The 18,963-nt window shown below is 54.9% G+C and overlaps 1 protein-coding gene across 1 annotated transcript; it reads right to left on the bottom strand.

Annotated features, from left to right (window-relative positions):
* Positions 1 to 372: 372 nt before the first annotated feature.
* Ncf4 (neutrophil cytosolic factor 4) lies at positions 373 to 17,636 on the bottom strand. Its single transcript, XM_055603064.1, has 10 exons — positions 17,409 to 17,636; positions 12,172 to 12,256; positions 11,482 to 11,635; positions 9,237 to 9,307; positions 7,367 to 7,494; positions 6,701 to 6,758; positions 6,052 to 6,150; positions 2,022 to 2,152; positions 1,725 to 1,790; positions 373 to 804 (listed from the first exon to the last, which is right to left on the bottom strand). The coding sequence occupies exons 1-10, from the start codon at positions 17,438 to 17,440 to the stop codon at positions 609 to 611; spliced, it is 1,020 nt and encodes a 339-aa protein (XP_055459039.1). The 5' UTR covers positions 17,441 to 17,636; the 3' UTR covers positions 373 to 608.
* Positions 17,637 to 18,963: the final 1,327 nt, after the last annotated feature.

Below are 18,963 nucleotides of genomic sequence, written 5' to 3'. Positions count from 1 at the left end.
GGCTATTCACCATGATGGCCTGGCCTTGCAGCTCCACAGGCCAGTCCAGGCCCGGGAAGCACAAAGGATTCTGGCAGTCTGCTCCCTGTGGGGGAGATCAAGAGCCACAGCGAGGAGAGGGAACCCTGTCTTCTTGGCCATGCCCACCCAAAGCAGAATGGGTCCTGGGCAGGGCAGCAATGGCTGTGATACCACAGGCCCAGCAGTTCTCAAACTGCTGACTGGCAGTGACTCTTCTGTCCCTGCTGTGGGCTCTTAGAGACTGTGAATGGCTGATTCTAATGTCCTGTTAAATGTGCATCCGCTGGGGAGTGGGTTCGCTGTGTTCCCCGTAACATCATCTGGAAAGGAAAGAGGCCTCAGTCAACGGCGCTTTACTCCCTGGTTGTCTCTCCACAAGACTCCATTTCTGGCCCTTAGAGACAAGAAGGATTTATTTAATTCAGAGGTAATGGTCAGAATCTAGAATGAGTAGACTCCTAGTCCAGCGGGCACGTCAGCCTGTGGCTCAGGAGGTTTGCATCTCATGCCAGCATCCCCGAAGGGCCTCGTGTTCCTAGAGGGACCTTTTGTGAGCACCTCGTCCTTGTCACAGGGAGCCCAGTGACTCAGGGCATGGTGTTGTAGACACTGTAATTGTCCTTTTGGGTGATGTGTAGCTTCCAGGGGAAGAGGCGCTTCTGGGAGGGGAGGCCTTGGGCCTGCCTCACCATGAGTCCCACGTCCTCATCGGACAGCAGCCGAACCAGATCCCCCTCGGCATCCTGGTAATTGAGGGTGATGTCCTCTCTCTGGAACTCACGCCTGGGGGAACACAGTAGGGTTAGTCCTCGGCTCCCGGGAGAACCCAGGGTCTTTGGATTTGAGTGGTATAGACCCTCGTCATCTAAGCAGCCTTACTCCCGTTCTTCAGATGAGGAAACTGAGACCTCAAAGGAGGACAGGCCTTTGTAACCCACTGATGTACAGCCGGAAGCGACTGGCAGATGAGTGGGTGCAAGGCTTAGGAGTTTCCTAAAAGAAGGAACGGCAGCCAACGGAGGCCGGTAGGAACCGGCTGACAGCTTTGGGAGGAAGACCATGCTTCCCCTCGGAGGACGGAACAAGATCTGAAGGAACTTCCCACGTACCATTTGACCCCTCGGGCCCAGTCTAATCCTCTTGCACACACTTCCACCCCATGGTCCCACTTCTTGAGAATTATCCCCCAGAAAATAATGAGACAGTAAATTCGGTTGACCATGGTTAACAAAGGGGGAGGTGGGATAAGCCATTGAGAGGCCTTGAGAATGGTGGGCGTGGCCAGGCTCTGTATGTGTGTATGTGTGTGTGTGTGTGCATGTTTACACATGTAGGTGCATGTGCTGAAGAAATCTGAGCACACAGCAGATGATTAGAGGGCTGATATGTGGTAACAGACATCACATCCTCATTACGAGCCGATTGTTTTCTATCGTGAGAGGTGGGACAGCGCTATTTGGTTCCAGGAAGTAACTGTTGAGCACCAGCCTGGACCTCGAGGCTTTCAGCTGGAGAGACGCGTATTCTAACATCGACAGTCACACACTGTGACCTCAATTGAGCCCTTGCCCCTCTGCAGCCTGCTCGGCTCCTCTCTGAGGTGTTGTGGGTCACAGGGAATGGAGCTGTCACGGGTGGCTGCCTCCCCCTCACCCTGTTCTCCTCTCCAGGCTTCCTTCCTGCTCTCCCACCCAGCCTCTCACCTCATGAGTTCTAGCAGGTCTTTGAACCTGGGGGTGCTGTTGAGATCCTCCTCCACCGCAATGTCCCTAAGGGGAACAGAAGAGAGGACACATCAGGGGGACATACTTGGGGGACAAGAACAAGCTCTAGCTACAGCCACTCTTGCTGCTTGTGGTTTATCTGGAAGGCAGCAGGAGCTACAGCAGCTGCAAGGCAGTGGAGAGAAAACACGGGCGTGTTCCCTGGGAGACAGTGGCATCATTGGGGGGGGGGGGGCAACAGGTAGGAGGGGCCTGTCCTCCCAGCAGGTCACCAACTTGATGGTTTTGACTGTATCTTCGTAGTAGTAGCAGCGCAGCCAGTTGGTGGTGTCATCTTCTTCCGGGAAGTCCTTGAGGATCTTCACAAAGGACCCTGGGAAGATGCCCGTGGCTCCCTGAGCTGTGCCCTGTAGGGGAAAGAAGAAGCTGCTTCATGGGGAAGTAAGGCCCAGGGCCAGCTCTCAGAGACACACTCTCTATAAAAAGGATTGCCCTAGATTGACTCCCAAAGTCCATGTGTCAAAGGCTTGGTCTCCAGGCTGGCTCTGCTGGGGTGTTGTGGGAGAGGACACACAAGTCCTAGCGGAGGTGCCTTCTATCTCCGGGAAGAAGGTTTCCTTCCTCAGGTAGTGGGACCTTCTTTCTTCTTCCACCTTTTTCAAAACTATTTTACTTATTTATTTTTCTTTCTGACCATACGGCAATACTCTTGCTCTCTCACAAGAGGTCACAGTGAGTGGCCTCAGGGCAGGAACTGGGGCCTCCAGGACAGTGAGCCATCACAAACCTTTTCTCTTCATAAGCTATTTGCCTTGGGTGTTTTGGTAGAGCGACCAAAGTCAACTAACACACGGAGAAAAGGTGAAGAGATTTACCAAGCTGCCCAACCCAGAAGACCTGCACTTAGGTTTTAGAAAAACTCTGAATTTATCTGGAAAGATGCATGCCTCTCCCTCTCTCCCCACTCCTTCCTCTTCCCTTCTTCCTTTCCTCTCTCCCTCATTCATTCTTTGCTTCAACACACAGTCCCTATTATGCCCAATCTCTGGGCTCTGGTGTCACAGAATCACTGCTTTCTCGAGCAGCCCTCTTGGCCGCATAGAATGGCTGCGGACATGCGAACACACAGTCCCCCTGTGGCAGAGAGCCACATGTATAAAGGAGGAAAGCGGGGGAGGGTGCAGATGTTGTGGTTACAGAGACACCCAAAAGTGCTTCATGCTCCTTCCCATCCTCTGGGTGTCACACAGAGGCTCCGGCTTCTCCGCTAAGCGCAGGCCCAGGGCGTGTGAGCTTCTGCCTTTGTGCACTGGGTCGTAAGAGGAACTGTTTTTTGACCACTGTCCTGTTTTCTGGAAAGATTTACTGTCTGGGATGTCGTCACCGCCAGACCTCAGGCTGCAGGAAGAGGAGGCTCGGTTTACGGGAGGATGTGAGTCCCGGGGCTCATGTGATCATTGACAGCCTTCACGATCATGAGACAGAAGATGCATTCTTTCCTGTGTGCATACATGTGTGCGTGCGTACATGTAAAATACATGTGTGCGCGTGTGCACATGCTCATGTATGTGCATGTGTGTAGACATGACCATGCGTATGTGTGTTTATGTTAGCGTGGCCATGTGTGTACATGTGGATGTGTGTGTGTGTTTATATGAGTGTGTGCATGCATATATAGCCCAGAGGACAACTTCACATGTCATCATTCAGGCTCTAGCTCTATTTTTTTTTTTTTCCTTTTGAAACAAAGTCTCTCGTTGACCTGGAACTCGTCTGTCAAGTTGACATAGCTAATGTCATCTGGGAAGAGGGAGCCTCAGCTGAGAAAGTTCTGTCACCAGCTTGGCCCGCGGGCGACACTGTGGAGAATCTCCTGATTAACGATTGGTGTGGGAGAGCCCAGTCCACTCTGTGTGGGGCCACCGCCGGGGAGAAGGTCCTGCGCTGTAGAAGAAAGCAGGCTGAGCAAGCCATGGGGAGCAGGCCGGTAAGCAGCACCCCTCCATGGCCTCTGCTTCAGTTTCTGCCTCCAGGTTCCTTCCTGTCCTGACTTCCTGGAATGTGTGACCAAAGAAACCCCTTCCCCTCCAGGTTGCCTTTGGTCATGCTGTTTGTCACAGCAATGGAAAGCAAACTAGAGCATGGCCCATCTGTGGCCGGTCTGACTGAACAGCAAGCCCTGAGGGTCCACTTGTCTCCGCCACCCCAGAGCTAGATGATAAGTGTAAGCTGCCATTGCTGGCTCTTTACTTTGGTTCCTGGGCCTGAGCTCAGGTCCTGTTCGCTGCCTGAGTTATCTCTGCAGCCCCAGGAATCACGTCGTCTTCATGACACCACGCAGACACGTAAACCGAGGCTCCTCTTCCTGCAGCCTGAGGTCTGACGGTGACGGCATCCCAGACAGTAAGACTTTCCAGAAAACAGGACAGTGGTCAGCAGTTCCTCTTATGACCCAGCGCACGAAGAGGCAGAGGCTCAAACGCCCTGGGCCCTACACGCCACACTCACTGCTCTCCAGCCTCATAACACCAGGGTCCCTGCCTCAGCCCATCCCAGAGCCTCCTTCAGACACAGCGAGGGCCAGAGACTGTCCAATAGTGACAATATCACGATAGAGACGGCCAGGCCCAGGCCAGGGACTGGGTACACAGCCACACCTGTCAGTATGTCAGCTTCAGGGTCTCATGTAAGCCTTTCCGGTCCCCTCGCATGCAAAGGGAACTAGGCATGCAGACTCTCTGGGGACAAGGCCCGGACAACATCCGCCTCTCCCTCATCCCTGCCAGGAACCGCTGAAGAAACAGTGTTTTCATCATTTACAGAAAAGGAAACCATAGGATTGAGCAACCTCCTGAAGTGCGAGAGGCTGGCTAAAAACAGCGAACTGTCCAGACATGCTTAGTGAAGCTTTCTGTTGTTTCACAGTGCGCATGGTGGGACCCAGGGCCTTCCACGCTAGGCAAGCGCTCCTCCACTGAGCTGCTTCGGGCGTGGACACCCACTCTCAATTATAGTCACTCTTGCAGCTGGCCAGGGAAGTAATATCCCATCTGAGCCCCCACGTTCCTCAATGGAGGAAAGTTTGACCCCTTTGGGTCAAACACAGGGAAACACAGGGAGACCTATGTGATTGCTGTGGCTTGGTACACTGCCAGCGCCTAGTTGGGGGCCAGGGTACTGCTGGACACCCCGCAATGTACACAGCAGCCCGCCCTCCCCCAGAATTCAGCCCCCCAAAGCCAAGAGGGTCAGTTCTTAGAATCCCTGTTAGTAGTCAAGAAACTGAACAAAACAGAGGGGGTGTGAAATGGCTCAGGGGATGGGGAGGCTTGATTACGACCTGAGCTCCACCCCCAGAACCAGCCTGGTGGCAGGAGAGAACCAGCTCCCACAAGCTGTTCTCTGACTGTCATGTGCATCTGGCTCCACCTTGCCTGTGACCCACAGGTCACCCAAACCTGCCTGGACCGCCAGGATTGTAACAGAGGACTTGTACTCTCTGGCTTCCCTTGACTTTTCATGGTGTCTGCCTGTGGAATACCCAAACTACCCTTCTGTCCTCATCTCCACCTTTGCCCCTCCCCTTACCCCCATCCTCATCTCCAGTATCAGCCCCATCCCCACTCCTATTCTAATTTCCACCCTCATCTTCATCCTCACCCTGTCTTCATCTCCAAGCATCACCATGCTTGCTCCTATCCTTAACTCCAATCCCACCTCTATTTTCACCCCTATCCTCATCCCCCTTCTCACCTTCACCCTCACCTTCACCTCCATCCTTACCCCATCCTCAACTCCATCCTCACCTTCACCTTTACCTCCATCCTCAACCCCATCCTTACCTCTATCCTCAACTCCCCATCACCCCATCCTTGCCTCCAATCCCAACCCCTTCCTTACCCCCTCCTTACCTCCATTCCCACCTCCCACCTTTATCCTCACACCCAATCTCGTCCCCATCCTCACCCCCATTCTTACCCCATCCTCACCTTAATCCTCAACTCCATCATAACCCACATCTTCACCTCCACCCTCATCACCTTTCTCGCTCCCATACTTAACTCTAATCTCACCTCCATTCCCATCTACAACTTCATTTCCACCTTCACCTCCAACCTCACCTCTAACTTCATCTCCACCCTCACCTCCACTGCCACCTCTGCCCTTTCCCTAGTCTCATCTCCATCTAATCTCCACCCTCACCTCCAAATTCACTTTCGCCCTCACTTCCACCATCATCTACACACTCTCTGACATCACCTCCAGCCTCAGATAACCCTACTGACCCCAGCCACCTCCATCTCACCTCTAGCCAGTCTCTGTTGATCCTACTGAGAAGGAAGATCACATCCCCAGCTTTGAAGCTCAGCTCCAATTTGTTGTTCCCAGTGAAGTCGAACAGGGCCTGAGGGGGTGAGTGGAAGGAAATGCTGTCCCTTTATACAGGTAAGGAAACTGCAGCCTGGAGGGGTGTGGAGACAGCCCCTCTATTTGTGGGGTTTCAGATTAGAACCCTACTCTCTCCAACTGCAGAATGGATGGTTCTCTCAGAGCTGGTAGGGTGCAGCTCTGAGGGGCGGGTATCCAAATTCTGTGCTGGGCTTGTCCTGCTCCCCCACCTCCTTGGCCTCACTGTGAGTGGCCTACAGCTTTCCCATCCTCCACTGCTGTCTACCAGGGCACTACCCACCCTGGCTTTTGGAATACCATGTGTGTGTTACTGGAGGACAGGGCCCTGTCTGAGGCTTCGGTCACGAAACTAGGCTAGCCCAAGAAACCCAGCCAGCTGAGCTGATGATTGGCCCCCTACTCTCCTGCTTCTACAGGCAGCAGGCCGGGGCGGCCAGCATCGGAGCGGAGGCAGCTCCTGCCCTGCCCCCAGCACCATCCAAGATGCACAGCGGCGCACAGCAGGCGGACACAGCTGCCGAGGATGAGGTCTAGCCTGTGGGTACCTCTGCTCTGGGAGCTTCCATGCGGTCCACGAGGGCGCCTTGCGGAGACACGCCCTTACTGTGGAAAGAAAGGGGGGTGTCAGCCGCGGGGATCCCCCGGGGCTCAGCTCCTGGCTTTTGGGCAGCCACCAGCCAAAGTTGCTCTCGCAGCTAGCCCTGCGTCCTGTATTCCCACCGCTACCCCAGGTGACGTAGCTCTCCCAGAGGCAGAGCTTGGAGTAGGAGGGGAGAGGAGATCATGGCTCAGCGCCTTTAACTCTCCATCTGGCCTCAGCTTGGCTCCCGAAGCCAAACTCTTCCACGGTGTCACTATTCTATTTCAGCCCGGGGAAAACAGGCTGCGGAGAGGTGCCTGCGTGGCTGCGGTCCAGACCAGGCCTTCCTAGCTGCAACGGGAGGTGAGTGGGAAGAAAGGGAATTTGGGGGAGGTCAGGGCTCAGGAACCCTGCCTGCTTTTCCTCGGCTCCTCGAAGAAGTGGCTCGCTTGGAAACCTGTGGCATTTCACCACTGTGGTGCCTAGAGGCTTGCGTGGTTATTTTTTCTGTGAGGGCCAGGGGTGAGAAGGGAGCCCTGGACTCTTCGGAATGACACCCAGCAGCGACCCCTGGGTGTCAGGGATTGGACTCGGGCTCGGGCTCAGAGAGGGCGCAGCGAAGGCCACCTACATTTTGCGCGTGCGCGGTCGGAGCCTCCGGAGTGCTTGGGGCACCTGCTCGGCGTCGTAAGCAGATTGATAGAAGAAGATTCTGACGTCGGGGTCCATCAGCACGCAGACCGGCAGGCTCAGGAGGGTCTGTGTGGAGACGGGCAGGACAGGGCGAGCAGTCGACCAAAAGATCTGGACAGTCCTGTCGCCACGCCCGCCCTGCCTCCTCATCTCCGCTAATGAATGCTCAGGTGGTAATAAAAAACGGGTGATTAGCCCTCAGCTGCTGAAGGAGACAGCTCCCAAGCTTTGCTCCTCGCCCAGAGTGAGCAGAGCCGGGAGTGAGGGGATGAGGGATGGGGGTGGGGGTGGGGGTGTGTGAGGTGTTGGCTTGAAAGTTCATCTGAAATCACCTAAAGGTCTCCAGAGATGGGTTAAGGGAGCAGATTAAACCAGGAACTTATCCTGTAATAACCTGGAAGCTAGGATCAGAGAGGGAAAGGGTCTGCCCAAAGCCACACAGCTTAGTAAGTAACACAGCCGGGCACTGGAGCCGCTGAAGATGCTTATGTCTCATGTAGCCTAGCCCCGCCTCAGACTTGCTACTTAACCAAGCTGGGACTTTTGATGATCCTGCCTCTACCTCCTAAGTGTTGGGATTGTGGCTGTGGGCCACCATATCCGCTTTCTTTGGTCCAAGAATTCAAACCCAGGAATTCTTGACGCTAGTCAAGAACTCTATCAACCGAGTCATCCATCAGTGCAGTGCCTGGCTGGGGAGGGAGGGGCAGATCTGGGAGGTGATTGGGATGGGGGGGCTTGTAGATTGATGTCTCCTGCTCCACGCACACTCCTCTCCACCCCGTGCTCCCACACTGTGACTAAGCTATGAGGGCATGGAGCAGGGAGGCCTGACATGCCTAACCCCCTAGCCCCACAGGGCTCAGGTACCCTGCAGAGCTTTGGCTAGTTTAGAGGAGTTACAGTTCTATGGGAAATCTCTCAGGATCACAGTCTAGAAGCAGGTTCACAGCTCTGGAACCACCTTCAGCTCTGGAACCACCTTCCCCTCATGCTGTCCATAGAGCCCAGCTTCAGTCTGTGAGAGCGGAGGGCTGGAGGGGCTGTCCATTTCACAACAGAGGCTGTCAAGGCTTCTTGAGAGGATTGCTTGCTCACTCCAAGGTACCCATCCGAACAAAAGTCTCCAAACCCAGAGCCCTCTGTCTGTAAAAAGCACCTCTGAACACCAAGGAAGGTTTTCCATCAAACCATGGCTTGGATGCTTCCATTGGGGTGCTCACTACCTTGCAAGGAGCACTGGTCCTTTCCTGCATGGCTGTGATAGGAGGACATCCCTTCCTGACCACCCCAGCCTCTGCCTCTAACACCGATTCTTCTGTGTCCCCGTGCCATAGAAAGCTGACAGTGTGCAGAGGGGGAGCACACAGAACACCCCTCCAAGAGCAGAGAGTGTAGCCCAAACCCTGTTGTGCTTGGGTAAAAAGAGGTATTGGCTAGAAGGGGGCCCTTCTCTGGTCTGTGGGAGGAGATGTGATCAGCTGTCATGCCCCCATTGTGCGGGCAGGAGACACCTCCGTGTGAGTTTGTGGTTCACCAGCTACTGGCCCCACTGGGGAGCAGGTACTGTGTCCTAGAGCCGGGCACAGATATTCCCCTGGGCTTGGTGCACTCAGGGGTTTGTCAAGCGTGACTTCTTGTGAGCAGGCCTCTGGGTCCCTGAGAACATATCCCGTTTCTCTCTCCAGCTAGGCCTTTTGGGATTGAAGATGGTGTCACTGAGCCTCAAAGAAAGCTCAGTTCTTAAATTCATGCCCCAACATGCTACCCTGCCCATTCGAGCACCAAGGAAACATGACAGCAAGTACCTTCATGTAGGCATTGAGGGCCGGGATCCGAGTCTCAGCGATCTCCTGCTTCACGCCCATGTAGACTTTGGCTGAGGAGAGAAAAGCTGCCTGGACCACACAGTGCCTGCCCTTCAATTGCCCCACCGGCCAGATAACTGTGCAGTGCCTCTCTCCCCAGCTCAGAGCTCGTCCTGCCTTTTGTCATGGTGCCAAGGTGATACCAAGATACTTCCCAATTGCATCTTCCAATCACATCATCATTAGAAGATAGGAGTTCTCTATGCTGCGCCTGCTCCTACACACAAAGGTACTCACACATATGCACACACAGCACACCCATGTAAAGCTCATACACACAGAAACCCGTGCACACACACCATCACTCACCCAGACACGTGCATACACACTCGCCTGCGTGCACACATAGAGAGATGCATGCGTGAGCACACACGCATACAAATGCACCCACATGAACTTATACATACATACTTACATATGCGCACACAGATATCACAGATACACCTGCATTCAGGAACATGGTCATACATACATACATGCGTACACACATAGACAGTATGCCTGTGTGCACGTGTAGATACAAACACATATATGCAAATACACATGTAAGAATGCCACAGGGTTCTACACACAAGCATACATACACACACACACAAAACATTCTTTAGCAGCTGCACATGCATGCACACAAGCCTTAGCTCTGAGCACGGGATCCCTGTATGCCCTGTCCCTAGTGCTGTCCCTAGCCTCAGGCTTGGATAACATTCAGGTCACCACCGGAGCTTCTGAGCATCCTGCTAGGTCGGGTTTCCCAGAACAGCCATCTCGGCAGCTTGAAGGTGGAGGGCTTCCTAAGGTCCCATCCGTCAAGCTGCCTTAGTTAGCAACCGTGGTCCCCGAGCCCCACTCACACACACTGACACTGCCGAGGGCTAAGAGCTGGGTGGATGAATAAGCCATGCCCCTAATGCAAGGAGTGTTCTGGGGGAGAACAGACAGGTGATGTCCAACTAAATGACAAATGTTCTCCCGGAGCCTTTAGACAGGCACCTTGAGGAGCTGCCACTCAGAGGGCCACACCAGAAGGCAAACCTGCCCAACCTCTGTGCCACAGATAGGCAGGGGGGAAGAGATTGGGTAGAAAGGAAGCCTTCAGCTTCGGGACATCAGATCAGAACCAAAGGACTCCGTCCTGAGGGAAGTGGCAGGATAAAACCCAGGCCAAGGGAGACGCCAAGGTGAGACCTGGGGATGCTGTTACAAAAGGAGTGAACACAGGGTCTTTGGGGACTCTGGGGACAGGGGGTGCAGAAAAGAGGCTCCCCTCAGGGATGCTGGAGGAGGGGGTAGGATGGGGTGGGGTGGTGAGGCATCTATGCATATGATTTTGGGGGTTGGGGTGGGGGAGGCAGTGTGTCAAGGAGACAGGCCAGAGCTCTTGAAGGGATGTGGGGAGTGGATGGTGGAGGGGTCAGCTCAGAATGGCAGAGTCCCCTCCTCACCACTCAGAAGGGGAAGAAAGAGGGAGAGGGAGAGGGGGAGGGGGGAGGAGAAGCCCTTGCCTCTCAGCTCAGAGTCCTTGTCTGAAGAGAACATGGTTCTTTCCCGAGTGTGTGGAAGGTGCACACTTGGGAGGCTGGCTGGAAGAAGGGAAGATGGGCAGGCCTCTGAGGCTTAGGGAAGAAATGGTATGATAGAGGCAGAGGCATCTTCATCTCTCATGGGCAAGCTCAGGAGGGGGTGGCATGGGACATTTGGAAGGGAGGGCATGCAGGAAGGAGGCAGAGAGGACAGGGAGTGGGGTTGGAGGCTATTTGTACTTAGAACCATGTGGTACCCTGCCTCCCTAAGGGACAGAGAAGGGGAGCCTGGGAGATGTGTCCAGGCTGAAGCTGTTTGGCCGGCTGGAGAGCTGGCCTGATGGGTAGCTGGGGGAGACAGGAGAGAACAGAATCCAGATGCTGAGTGCTCTTAGCCCAGGCTCTCTGGGTGGAGGATGGCTGTGGCAAGGGGGCTGTACTGAGCCTCAGAGGTCAAGGGTTATGAGGCAGGAGCTTTAGAGGGGTGGCAGTGTAGAGGACAGAGGTGTCAGTCGGGGGTAGGGGGGCACTGCCAGCCTATGGCTACAAGAGGAACACTGTCAGCCAGACAGTGTTTGCAAAAAGATTGAAATAACATTCTGCAGAGCTGGGGAGTGAGGCAAAGGCCAGGGCCAGCTCTGGGCATTGGGCTTCGGGCAGCCTACCTGGCAATGTGGGCAGGCTGCAGGTGAACGGGCTACTCTTGCTCTCTGGCCCGAATCGTTCCTCTAGCTTGCTCTGCAGGGCATAGAACTGGCGATAGCGGCGGTAGATGAGGTACTTGGATCCTCCTTTGGTCTTCACCTCGATGACAAAAACCTGAGAAGAAGAGAGGCCTGGAGGGGGGCAGCTGGGAGGTGGAGAGGTCTGGAAAGTGGATAGGATTGGGGGTGGGCTGGAGAGGGACTGGGAGGTGGGAGAGCTGGGAAGGTGGGGAGCCTGGAAGGTAGACACACTGGGAAATGAAGGAGGATAAGGGAACCCATAGATTAGCACAGGGCACTGAGGTAGGGAGGTCCTAGAGGCAGGCAAAGAACTAGGAGGTCAGGGGGAAAGCTAGCAGGAACAGGATGAGGTCAGAGGTCACAGAGAGAGAAAACAGGCTTTCTCAAGCCCTGCAATGTACTGGGTGAGGTGAGCCTTCCCTGGGGCGTCCCATGCTTTAGGATGTGTTTGGAAGCACCCCTACATTCTATCCAGGGTGTGCAGGCAAGCACCCTTTCCAGAGAAACCACAAAGTATCTTAGAGAATTGTGCCAGGTGTTCCAACAGAAAAACGGCCCCACTGATGCAGGAGACAAAAGGTGGAGGGTCAGAGGTTGGAGGGCAAAGGAACTGGGGTTGCTGGTGCTTACAAAGTGGCTGGTGAAGCCCCTTTTCTCCTCGATGTCAGCGATGTTGGCTGAGATGGCCACGTCGTCAGGAAGCTGCTCGAAGTCGCTGTGGGAGGACAGAGGGAGGTCACCAGTTACCACTTTGCCTGTTCCGGGCAAAGCCAGCTGGTGATGCCCTGCGCTCCTCATTCTGAACTTTGTCCATGCCCGTGTTCATTCTCGCTGATGCTGGGAACCCAGAGACATCAGGGCACAGCTCAAGCCTGGGGCATGAGGGAGGCAGAGCTGAGGTTGGATGTCGCTGGCTGGCTTCTCGTCCAACCAACCACTTGGTGGCTTCATTGTCCACCCAGGAGTCTGCCAGGTGCCATCGCCTCTTCTGTGCCAGCCCTGTTTGGGGCTCTGCATCACAGGGCGAAGCGTGTGCTGGGGAGCCTGCAGTGGTTTGCATGGGCCACAGTTAAGGCTTAGTCCTCAGGGCATCCCCATTGAGAAAAGTGCTGTGCACCTCTAGGAAGGGAGCTTCTGAGGACCCCTGCTTCGATTTGCTGCCCTCACCAGAGGCCCAAGGCAAAGGGGCTGCCCCACTTTTGAGTGGGATCTATAGAACCACGAGCCCAAGTAAACCTTTTTACCTCATATATTAATTGACTCCAGTATTTTGTTATAGTAACATGAGGCTGACTGATGGAGAGCCACATCCCCCTGTCAAGAAAATGGTTGACTATGCCTGAGTAGGGGGGAAAAAGCCCCAGAAAGGTAACATTTGAGCCAGCTCTAGGTGGCTCAATTGGAATCCACTGGAAACTAAGGAGGTTCTTCCAGCCCGTAGGAACAGCTTATGCTAAGGTTCTGAGCCCTGAGGAAGAGTTTAGATTTGCCGACGGCAGAACCTGACGAGCTTTGAGGTGGATAGGTTAGTCTGAGGGTCTTGGGAGCGGGGAGCTAGGTTGGCTTTGGGAAATCCTGGTTTGAGGAGGTCACAGGTTGTCAGCCACGTGGATATAGAAGAAGAGGCAGAGACTTAATGAGACCTCCCCATGGGAAGCCCTCAGAGTGAGGGGCGATATGGGGCCGGACACTCAAATGAGAGGACCCCAGAAGATGCTGTTAGCATTTTGCGTGTCCCTGTTTTTTCCTGGCGAGTCAAGTGCCAGGCGTGCTCAGCTTCGAAGGTGCCTAGCTTGGAGAGGAGGTATGTCATGATTGGCCTGAACCAAACACAGCAGTCTGATTCCTGTTCCCACCTGCCCTGGAGGCTCAAGGCAAGCCTGCGACTAGCTCTGGTCAGTGAGATGTCCTGGGGGTGGAGCTGACATCTGGATCTGCACCCATGAGGCAAAAACATGATGCAGAACAAAAGTGTCTGTAGCGTTGGTGTTGAGCTCCCTGAGCTAGGAATCTAGTTGCAGCCTCTCTCTGGACTTGTTCTGTGAAAAAGAACAGCTGGCCACCATTTGAACCGAGACCAGGCTCTCCTTTCCCTGCAGCCTAATGCATTTCCAAGGGCTACATGACCAAGATACAGCAGCCGAGCTGGAGGGGAAGAAAAAGACACAGCAAGAGTGCTGCCTGCATCTGACCAGCACAGGGAGGTGCAGGGCTGGGAGACTCAGGCCATGCTAACATGAGAGGCCTCTGGGTAGACATCCAAGCAGGAGCCTGGTGTGCAGGTGTGGAGATTGTCATGGTGAGGCTGGCCTGAGTAGCTAAGGTAAGAGCCACCTGCCTGTGGCTAATGGTTGTGGTGAAACCCCTTAAACAAATGGAAGAGGGCTGGGGAGGGCAACCAGAGAAAGCGAAAACAGGCCAGCAGACACAGACAAGGTCACCAGGCTAGCTGCCTGCACACGGACAAGGAAGCAGGAAACAGGTATAGCCAGGCCTTGATGGCACAGATCTGTGATCTCAGAAGTTAGGAGTCTGAGGAAAAGAAAGTCAGGATGGGATGGAGAGTTCTAGATCAGCCTGGGTTGCAGCATGAGACTATTTCAAAAGAGGAGGAAGAAGAAGAAGAAGAAGAAGAAGAAGAAGAAGAAGAAGAAGAAGAAGAAGAAGAAGAAGAAGAAGAAGAAGAGTCCAAGGATGATAACGGGATGACAAAGAAGAAGAGATGGAGGAGAAAAGAGGGTAGAAAAAGATTGAGGAAGAGGAGAGGATGAGGAGGGGGAGGAGAAGGAAGAGAGGGCAAAAAGGATGAGCTAGAGGAGGAAGACGGGAAGAGGGATGGTGAGGATGAGAAGGAGGAGGAGCTGGAGAAGCAATTGGGTTCTCCTGGCAGTAACTGAGAGACAAATGGGACAATGTGTCCCATACCTCGAAGTGTGTGTGGGCCCCATGAACCCCTTACACTCTCATCCCAGTTCATGCTGGTCCTCTGGTCTCCCAGTCCCCTGGTCCCCTGGTCTGTCCCGAGCTGGTACCTCAGGACCTAGAAGTCACCAGGCAGTGACTAGGGGAGTCAGCAGGCCAGCAGTGGATGTCTCCCAGGCTGAGGCACCTCTGTGGACACTGGCAAATGGACTTTCCATTTGCCCGAGAGGACACCCTTGGGAAGAGTGGTCTCACGCACTCCCCCCCAGAGGAATTACTGCATTACTTAGTGTATCGCCTCATTCAGTAGTGATTTCACCGGCACTGAGCCTAGGGTGGGGCAGGAAGGAACAGGAAAGAGAGAACTATGGCTGTGGGCCATGACCCGATAGCTGGGCGTACTCCTTAGAGAGAAACCCACCTGCTGAGAGGTGTGGAAACTGAGGCACAGGGAGGTTAAGGAGCTTGCCCAGGTGAGGAAGGGATTTGAGACAGAGCAGCTGAGAGAGCTTGGATGAACCCCAGCACTTGGCCTGTCCCCACATTCTGAACAGATACTGCCAAGCACGCAAAGACCTGATCTTGGCTTCTTGTGCCCCATAGCCCTGAGGAGTAGGGAAATTGGTTGCCCAATAAATAATGCCCCTCCTTCACCACTGCCAAGGCCTTTCTGCAGGAGAGGCTACTCTCATGACATTATTCAAGGAATCAACAGTGGGGCAGGGGATAGCTTGTACTGGTTAAGACTGCTAGAGGGAAGCGGGTTCCCTACACCCGAAGGTAAGGAAAGCACAGGGGAGTTGGCTTACGGAGGCAGGGAGGGCCTTTTGGGCAGGGAGGCAGTAGACAGCACAACCCCCCACCCCGGGGTGGGGACACGTAAGACAGGCAATGTCATGGAATCTCAGGGAGGCAGGCATGCCAGAGCACACGAGGCAGAGCAAGGACAGAGGAGGCCTGACACAGGCAGACACCACATAGGGGGTCTTCATGCCTCGTGGAAGAGCCTCAGCTTATCTGGGGGGGGGGGAGAAGAACCCAGAAGTGTGCTAGGCACCAATGGTATCAGACCAGGGCCTGGGACCAACCTGGTCTAGGACTAGAATTCTATTCAGCTCCCTGCCAGGAGAGACCTTGTGCGGCCTCTCCCTCTGCCCTGACTCCTCCCACCCCTCTGGAAATGGAGACACCTGAGTGCTTATGTCATATGGTCAGGAGGTGGATGGCAAGCAGGGTCCCTGCAGTCCCACGAGAGCAGGACTGCCCTCCCACTGCCCAGAATGGCACTAGGTGCTGAGTAGGCTCTCAGCAGTTACCTCCACCTGTGACGAGCTGGTGGGTGCAGTGTGAGCAGCAGGGCAGCCTGCTGGGTTGGCAAGGAGGCCGTGGTGTGGGGATAGGGCCTGGACCTGGGAAGGTAGCTGTCCCCTCAGACCCCTCTCAGGTTGTTCGGGTCGATCCCAGGCTCTGTGCACAGGAGAGCTACCCATGGCAGCCCACGTGTGGACCGGATCTGGAAGAGCTCTGAAAACTCGTGGTACCTCGATCACGGCAGGAGCTGGCTATGTGGCTATCGGAACTAGACTCCGCAGCTGCCCTTGAAGAGGCCTTTGGACCCTTGTCCACAAGTTTCTAGAAAGCGCTGTTAGATGTGCTGTCTCCTCTCATCTGTACCTTTGCTGGGCTGGTTCCCAAAAAGGACACTGGGGATGCTGGATCTGATGGCCCTGGGACCTGGGTCCGTGACCCCGAGAGAAGCAGAGGAGGGGAAATGCCCCTCTGAGGGCGGAGGACAGAGTGGGCAGAGGAAGCACACAGCCCTGCTGGTCATCACAGGCAGCCTCTGAACCCTGCACCTCAAGAAACAGGAAGGGACCCAACTTCAAGTGGCTACAGTTTCTAGAAGATTCGCATGGTCTGTCGGTCTCCTAGGAGGACTGGAAGATCAGCAGGGCTGGGACCATGTCACGCGAGCTCCTTCAGCACCCCAGCATCCTCCATAGCTTTGGAGCCATTCCGACCCCCACCCCAACACAAACAAGCCTTCTCTGACCTTTGACCCGAAGAAGACCAAGCAGTTTTTGAGATCCCTTGGGCTCTTTTTCCTCCCACCTGGACCTCATCAGCCAGACCCAGTTCTGGTGTCTCTCAAGCCGTTCACATGGACTCTAGCTCCCTAATGTTGCTTTCTGCTTGATCCAGGGGTCAGACTCCCAGCTCTGTCATTTGGATCTCCACCCACAGACCTGGCTCCAGAAGACACACAGAGCAAAAGCTGACTGAAGGAAGTGGCCAGGCTCGGGGCTCTCAGGCCTCGCCGCCCCTATCTGTACAATGTCAATGTTGTCCAAGATAGATCTAGGTCGTTGTTGAGCCCTAGCAGATTTCTTGAGCACTTAGGGTGTACCAGAACTCTTCTGCTTCCCTCATCTGAGACAAATTTGTGATCCAAACTTGTGCCAGACATCTAAGGGCTGTGTAGGAAAAGAAGATGGAGTGAGGGGTCAGGGAACAGAGCCAGGGTTAGACAAATCTAAAGACAGGAAATGTGGAGGCCATTTCTGCCCAAACAGCAGATGGAAAAGCCACCCCTGACCGCAATGTGGAACCAGGAACCCAGAAACCAAGCCTAGGACCCAGGACACCTGTGCTCGTAGGCCCTACCGCCCACTCATCCCGTGGCCTTGGCTACAGCCAAGACACTCCCCTTCACATTCTCCCTGGGACCTGAGGCCTACAGAGTCAGGGTTCCAGAGACAGTTGCATTGCAGGAGCCTGCATTTCTGAGTACCCGAATTTGACTCCGTGTTCATACTCTGGTATCAGGTGACAGGAGGGTACAGGATCTTACCATCCCACCCTCCCCCATCCCACCTCCATTCCCACCCAGGCCTGCTGAGATCAGTGAGAGAGCCTGCGAGGAGACGATGGGGGCACACTCTCACCTCTCCGATCGCAGCTGCTGGGCCAGAGCCATGGCTGCGGGTAGTCAGGACAGCAGGTGGGGGAGGGCCTTGCCCAGCCAAGCCCAGGCTGAGTTCACCTCTCACTTCCTCCTGTGTGCATCTGGGAGCCTCCTGCGGCTTGGGGGAGGGGGCGTCCCCAGGAGCAGCCTTTGAGGAGGTCCCTTCCTCCCCAGCTTCTCTGGACCCTCCCTGAAGTACCTCCTCCCGGCTCTGAGCTGCCTGGCCTCACACTTCTGCTCACCCGCTTCCCAGCTGCACTGCAGTTGAGGAAGTGCCACACTTGGGTGCTGGGCTTGTGTGAGGCCATTAGCTTTGGGGAACTTCCTCAGTGTCTGTTTCTGGTGCTGAGCTCCACCCATCACACGGCAGTTTCGACCCTGGCTAGTCCACGAAGGAGGGCTGTGGTCCTGGGGACTCTCTGCTTATGCTCCTTTCCCGAGCCCCGAGCGTCTGAGGCCTGCTGCTAGAAGCTCTCCTGGTGTCCATCCCTCTATTATGCTAGGCTATGAGGGTTGGTTATGCCCCATCTTTGTGCATCTGGTGCTCTGGGCTCTGAGATCTCACAGTCAGCTGTCCTGGAGCTGCCAACCACATCGGTGCTCTCCTTACTATCTGCCTCCACCTCCCTATTCTGCTCTCCTGCTGGCCTCAGAATCCGCAAGGCCTTGCCAGCTGCCTGCTCTCCCAAGCTCTTCCTTCCCTCACTGCCTCCTTGTTCCCAGTGCTCCCTTCCTGCCTCCTGTAGGTCCTTTGAGTGAGAGGCCTGTCCTGACAGGCCTCCCTCTCGCTCTGGGTGCTTTCCCTGCAGCAAGCTCCTGCCAGCCGGAGTTTCCTGTTTCTGTTTGTTATACATGTGTGCTGGTGGGTTAGGCTTCTTCCAGGCCAGCACCACGCTGCAAACACCTAGAAAAAAGGGAAGTTCCTTGTAGACTCCTTCTAATGCACAGGGACCTTTGATTCTGCAATGAGGGCTCCAAAAGGAAGCCTGCGCTGAGAATGGGCCCAGCAGCATTCAGGATGCCCCATCCTTCCTTAGCCCCTGGACCCCCATAGCTTCACTCACTAAGTGTGCAGAGGTAGGCGAGACAGCAGCCCGCCGCAGTGTCTTCGGCCACCACCAAATAAATAAACCTCTGCCCACCCCACCTGAATCAGGATCCTGTCTTCCAAACTTGGGGATGGGACTGTGGAAACAGGGCCCTTCTGGCCCTGACTCAGCCCAGAGTGGATGGATCCAGAGTCCCAGGATAGAATCTTCCCAGTGAGAACTGCCACCCACCCACCCCCATAGCCAGGCAGGGTGCGGTCTCCTGGGGAGATGGACGAGAGGTTGGAGGGTACAGGAAAGACAGCGGGAGAGAGGCACTCCGCCAGTGGCTGTACGTTCATCAAGGCGTTTACGCCGCACAGATAGATCAAGGTGGCAGAGGAATGGAGGTGGGAGGCCCGACCTACCCCAAGCACATAAAAAACGCCCAGCTCACGGGTTTAGGTCTTTTAAGCATACATATCCCTGTTCAAGAGAGGAAAGGGT

This window comes from Psammomys obesus, unplaced genomic scaffold, assembly GCF_907164565.1.
Source record: "Psammomys obesus unplaced genomic scaffold, mPsaObe1.curated_primary_1811, whole genome shotgun sequence".
NCBI classification, from domain to species: Eukaryota; Metazoa; Chordata; class Mammalia; order Rodentia; family Muridae; genus Psammomys; species Psammomys obesus.
Note: the sequence above shows the minus strand (reverse complement) of the source record. Positions and strands in the feature narration are given on the sequence as shown.

Coding starts and splice junctions, on each gene's coding strand:
- Ncf4 (XM_055603064.1), bottom strand. CDS start 17,440: ATGGCTCTGGCCCAGCAGCTGCGATCGGAGAG. Junction 9,308..11,481: donor CAGCCTGCCCACATTGCCAG/GTAGGCTGCCCG, acceptor TTCTCTCCTCAG/CCAAAGTCTACATGGGCGTG. Junction 6,151..6,700: donor TGGAAGCTCCCAGAGCAGAG/GTACCCACAGGC, acceptor TCACCCCCTCAG/GCCCTGTTCGACTTCACTGG.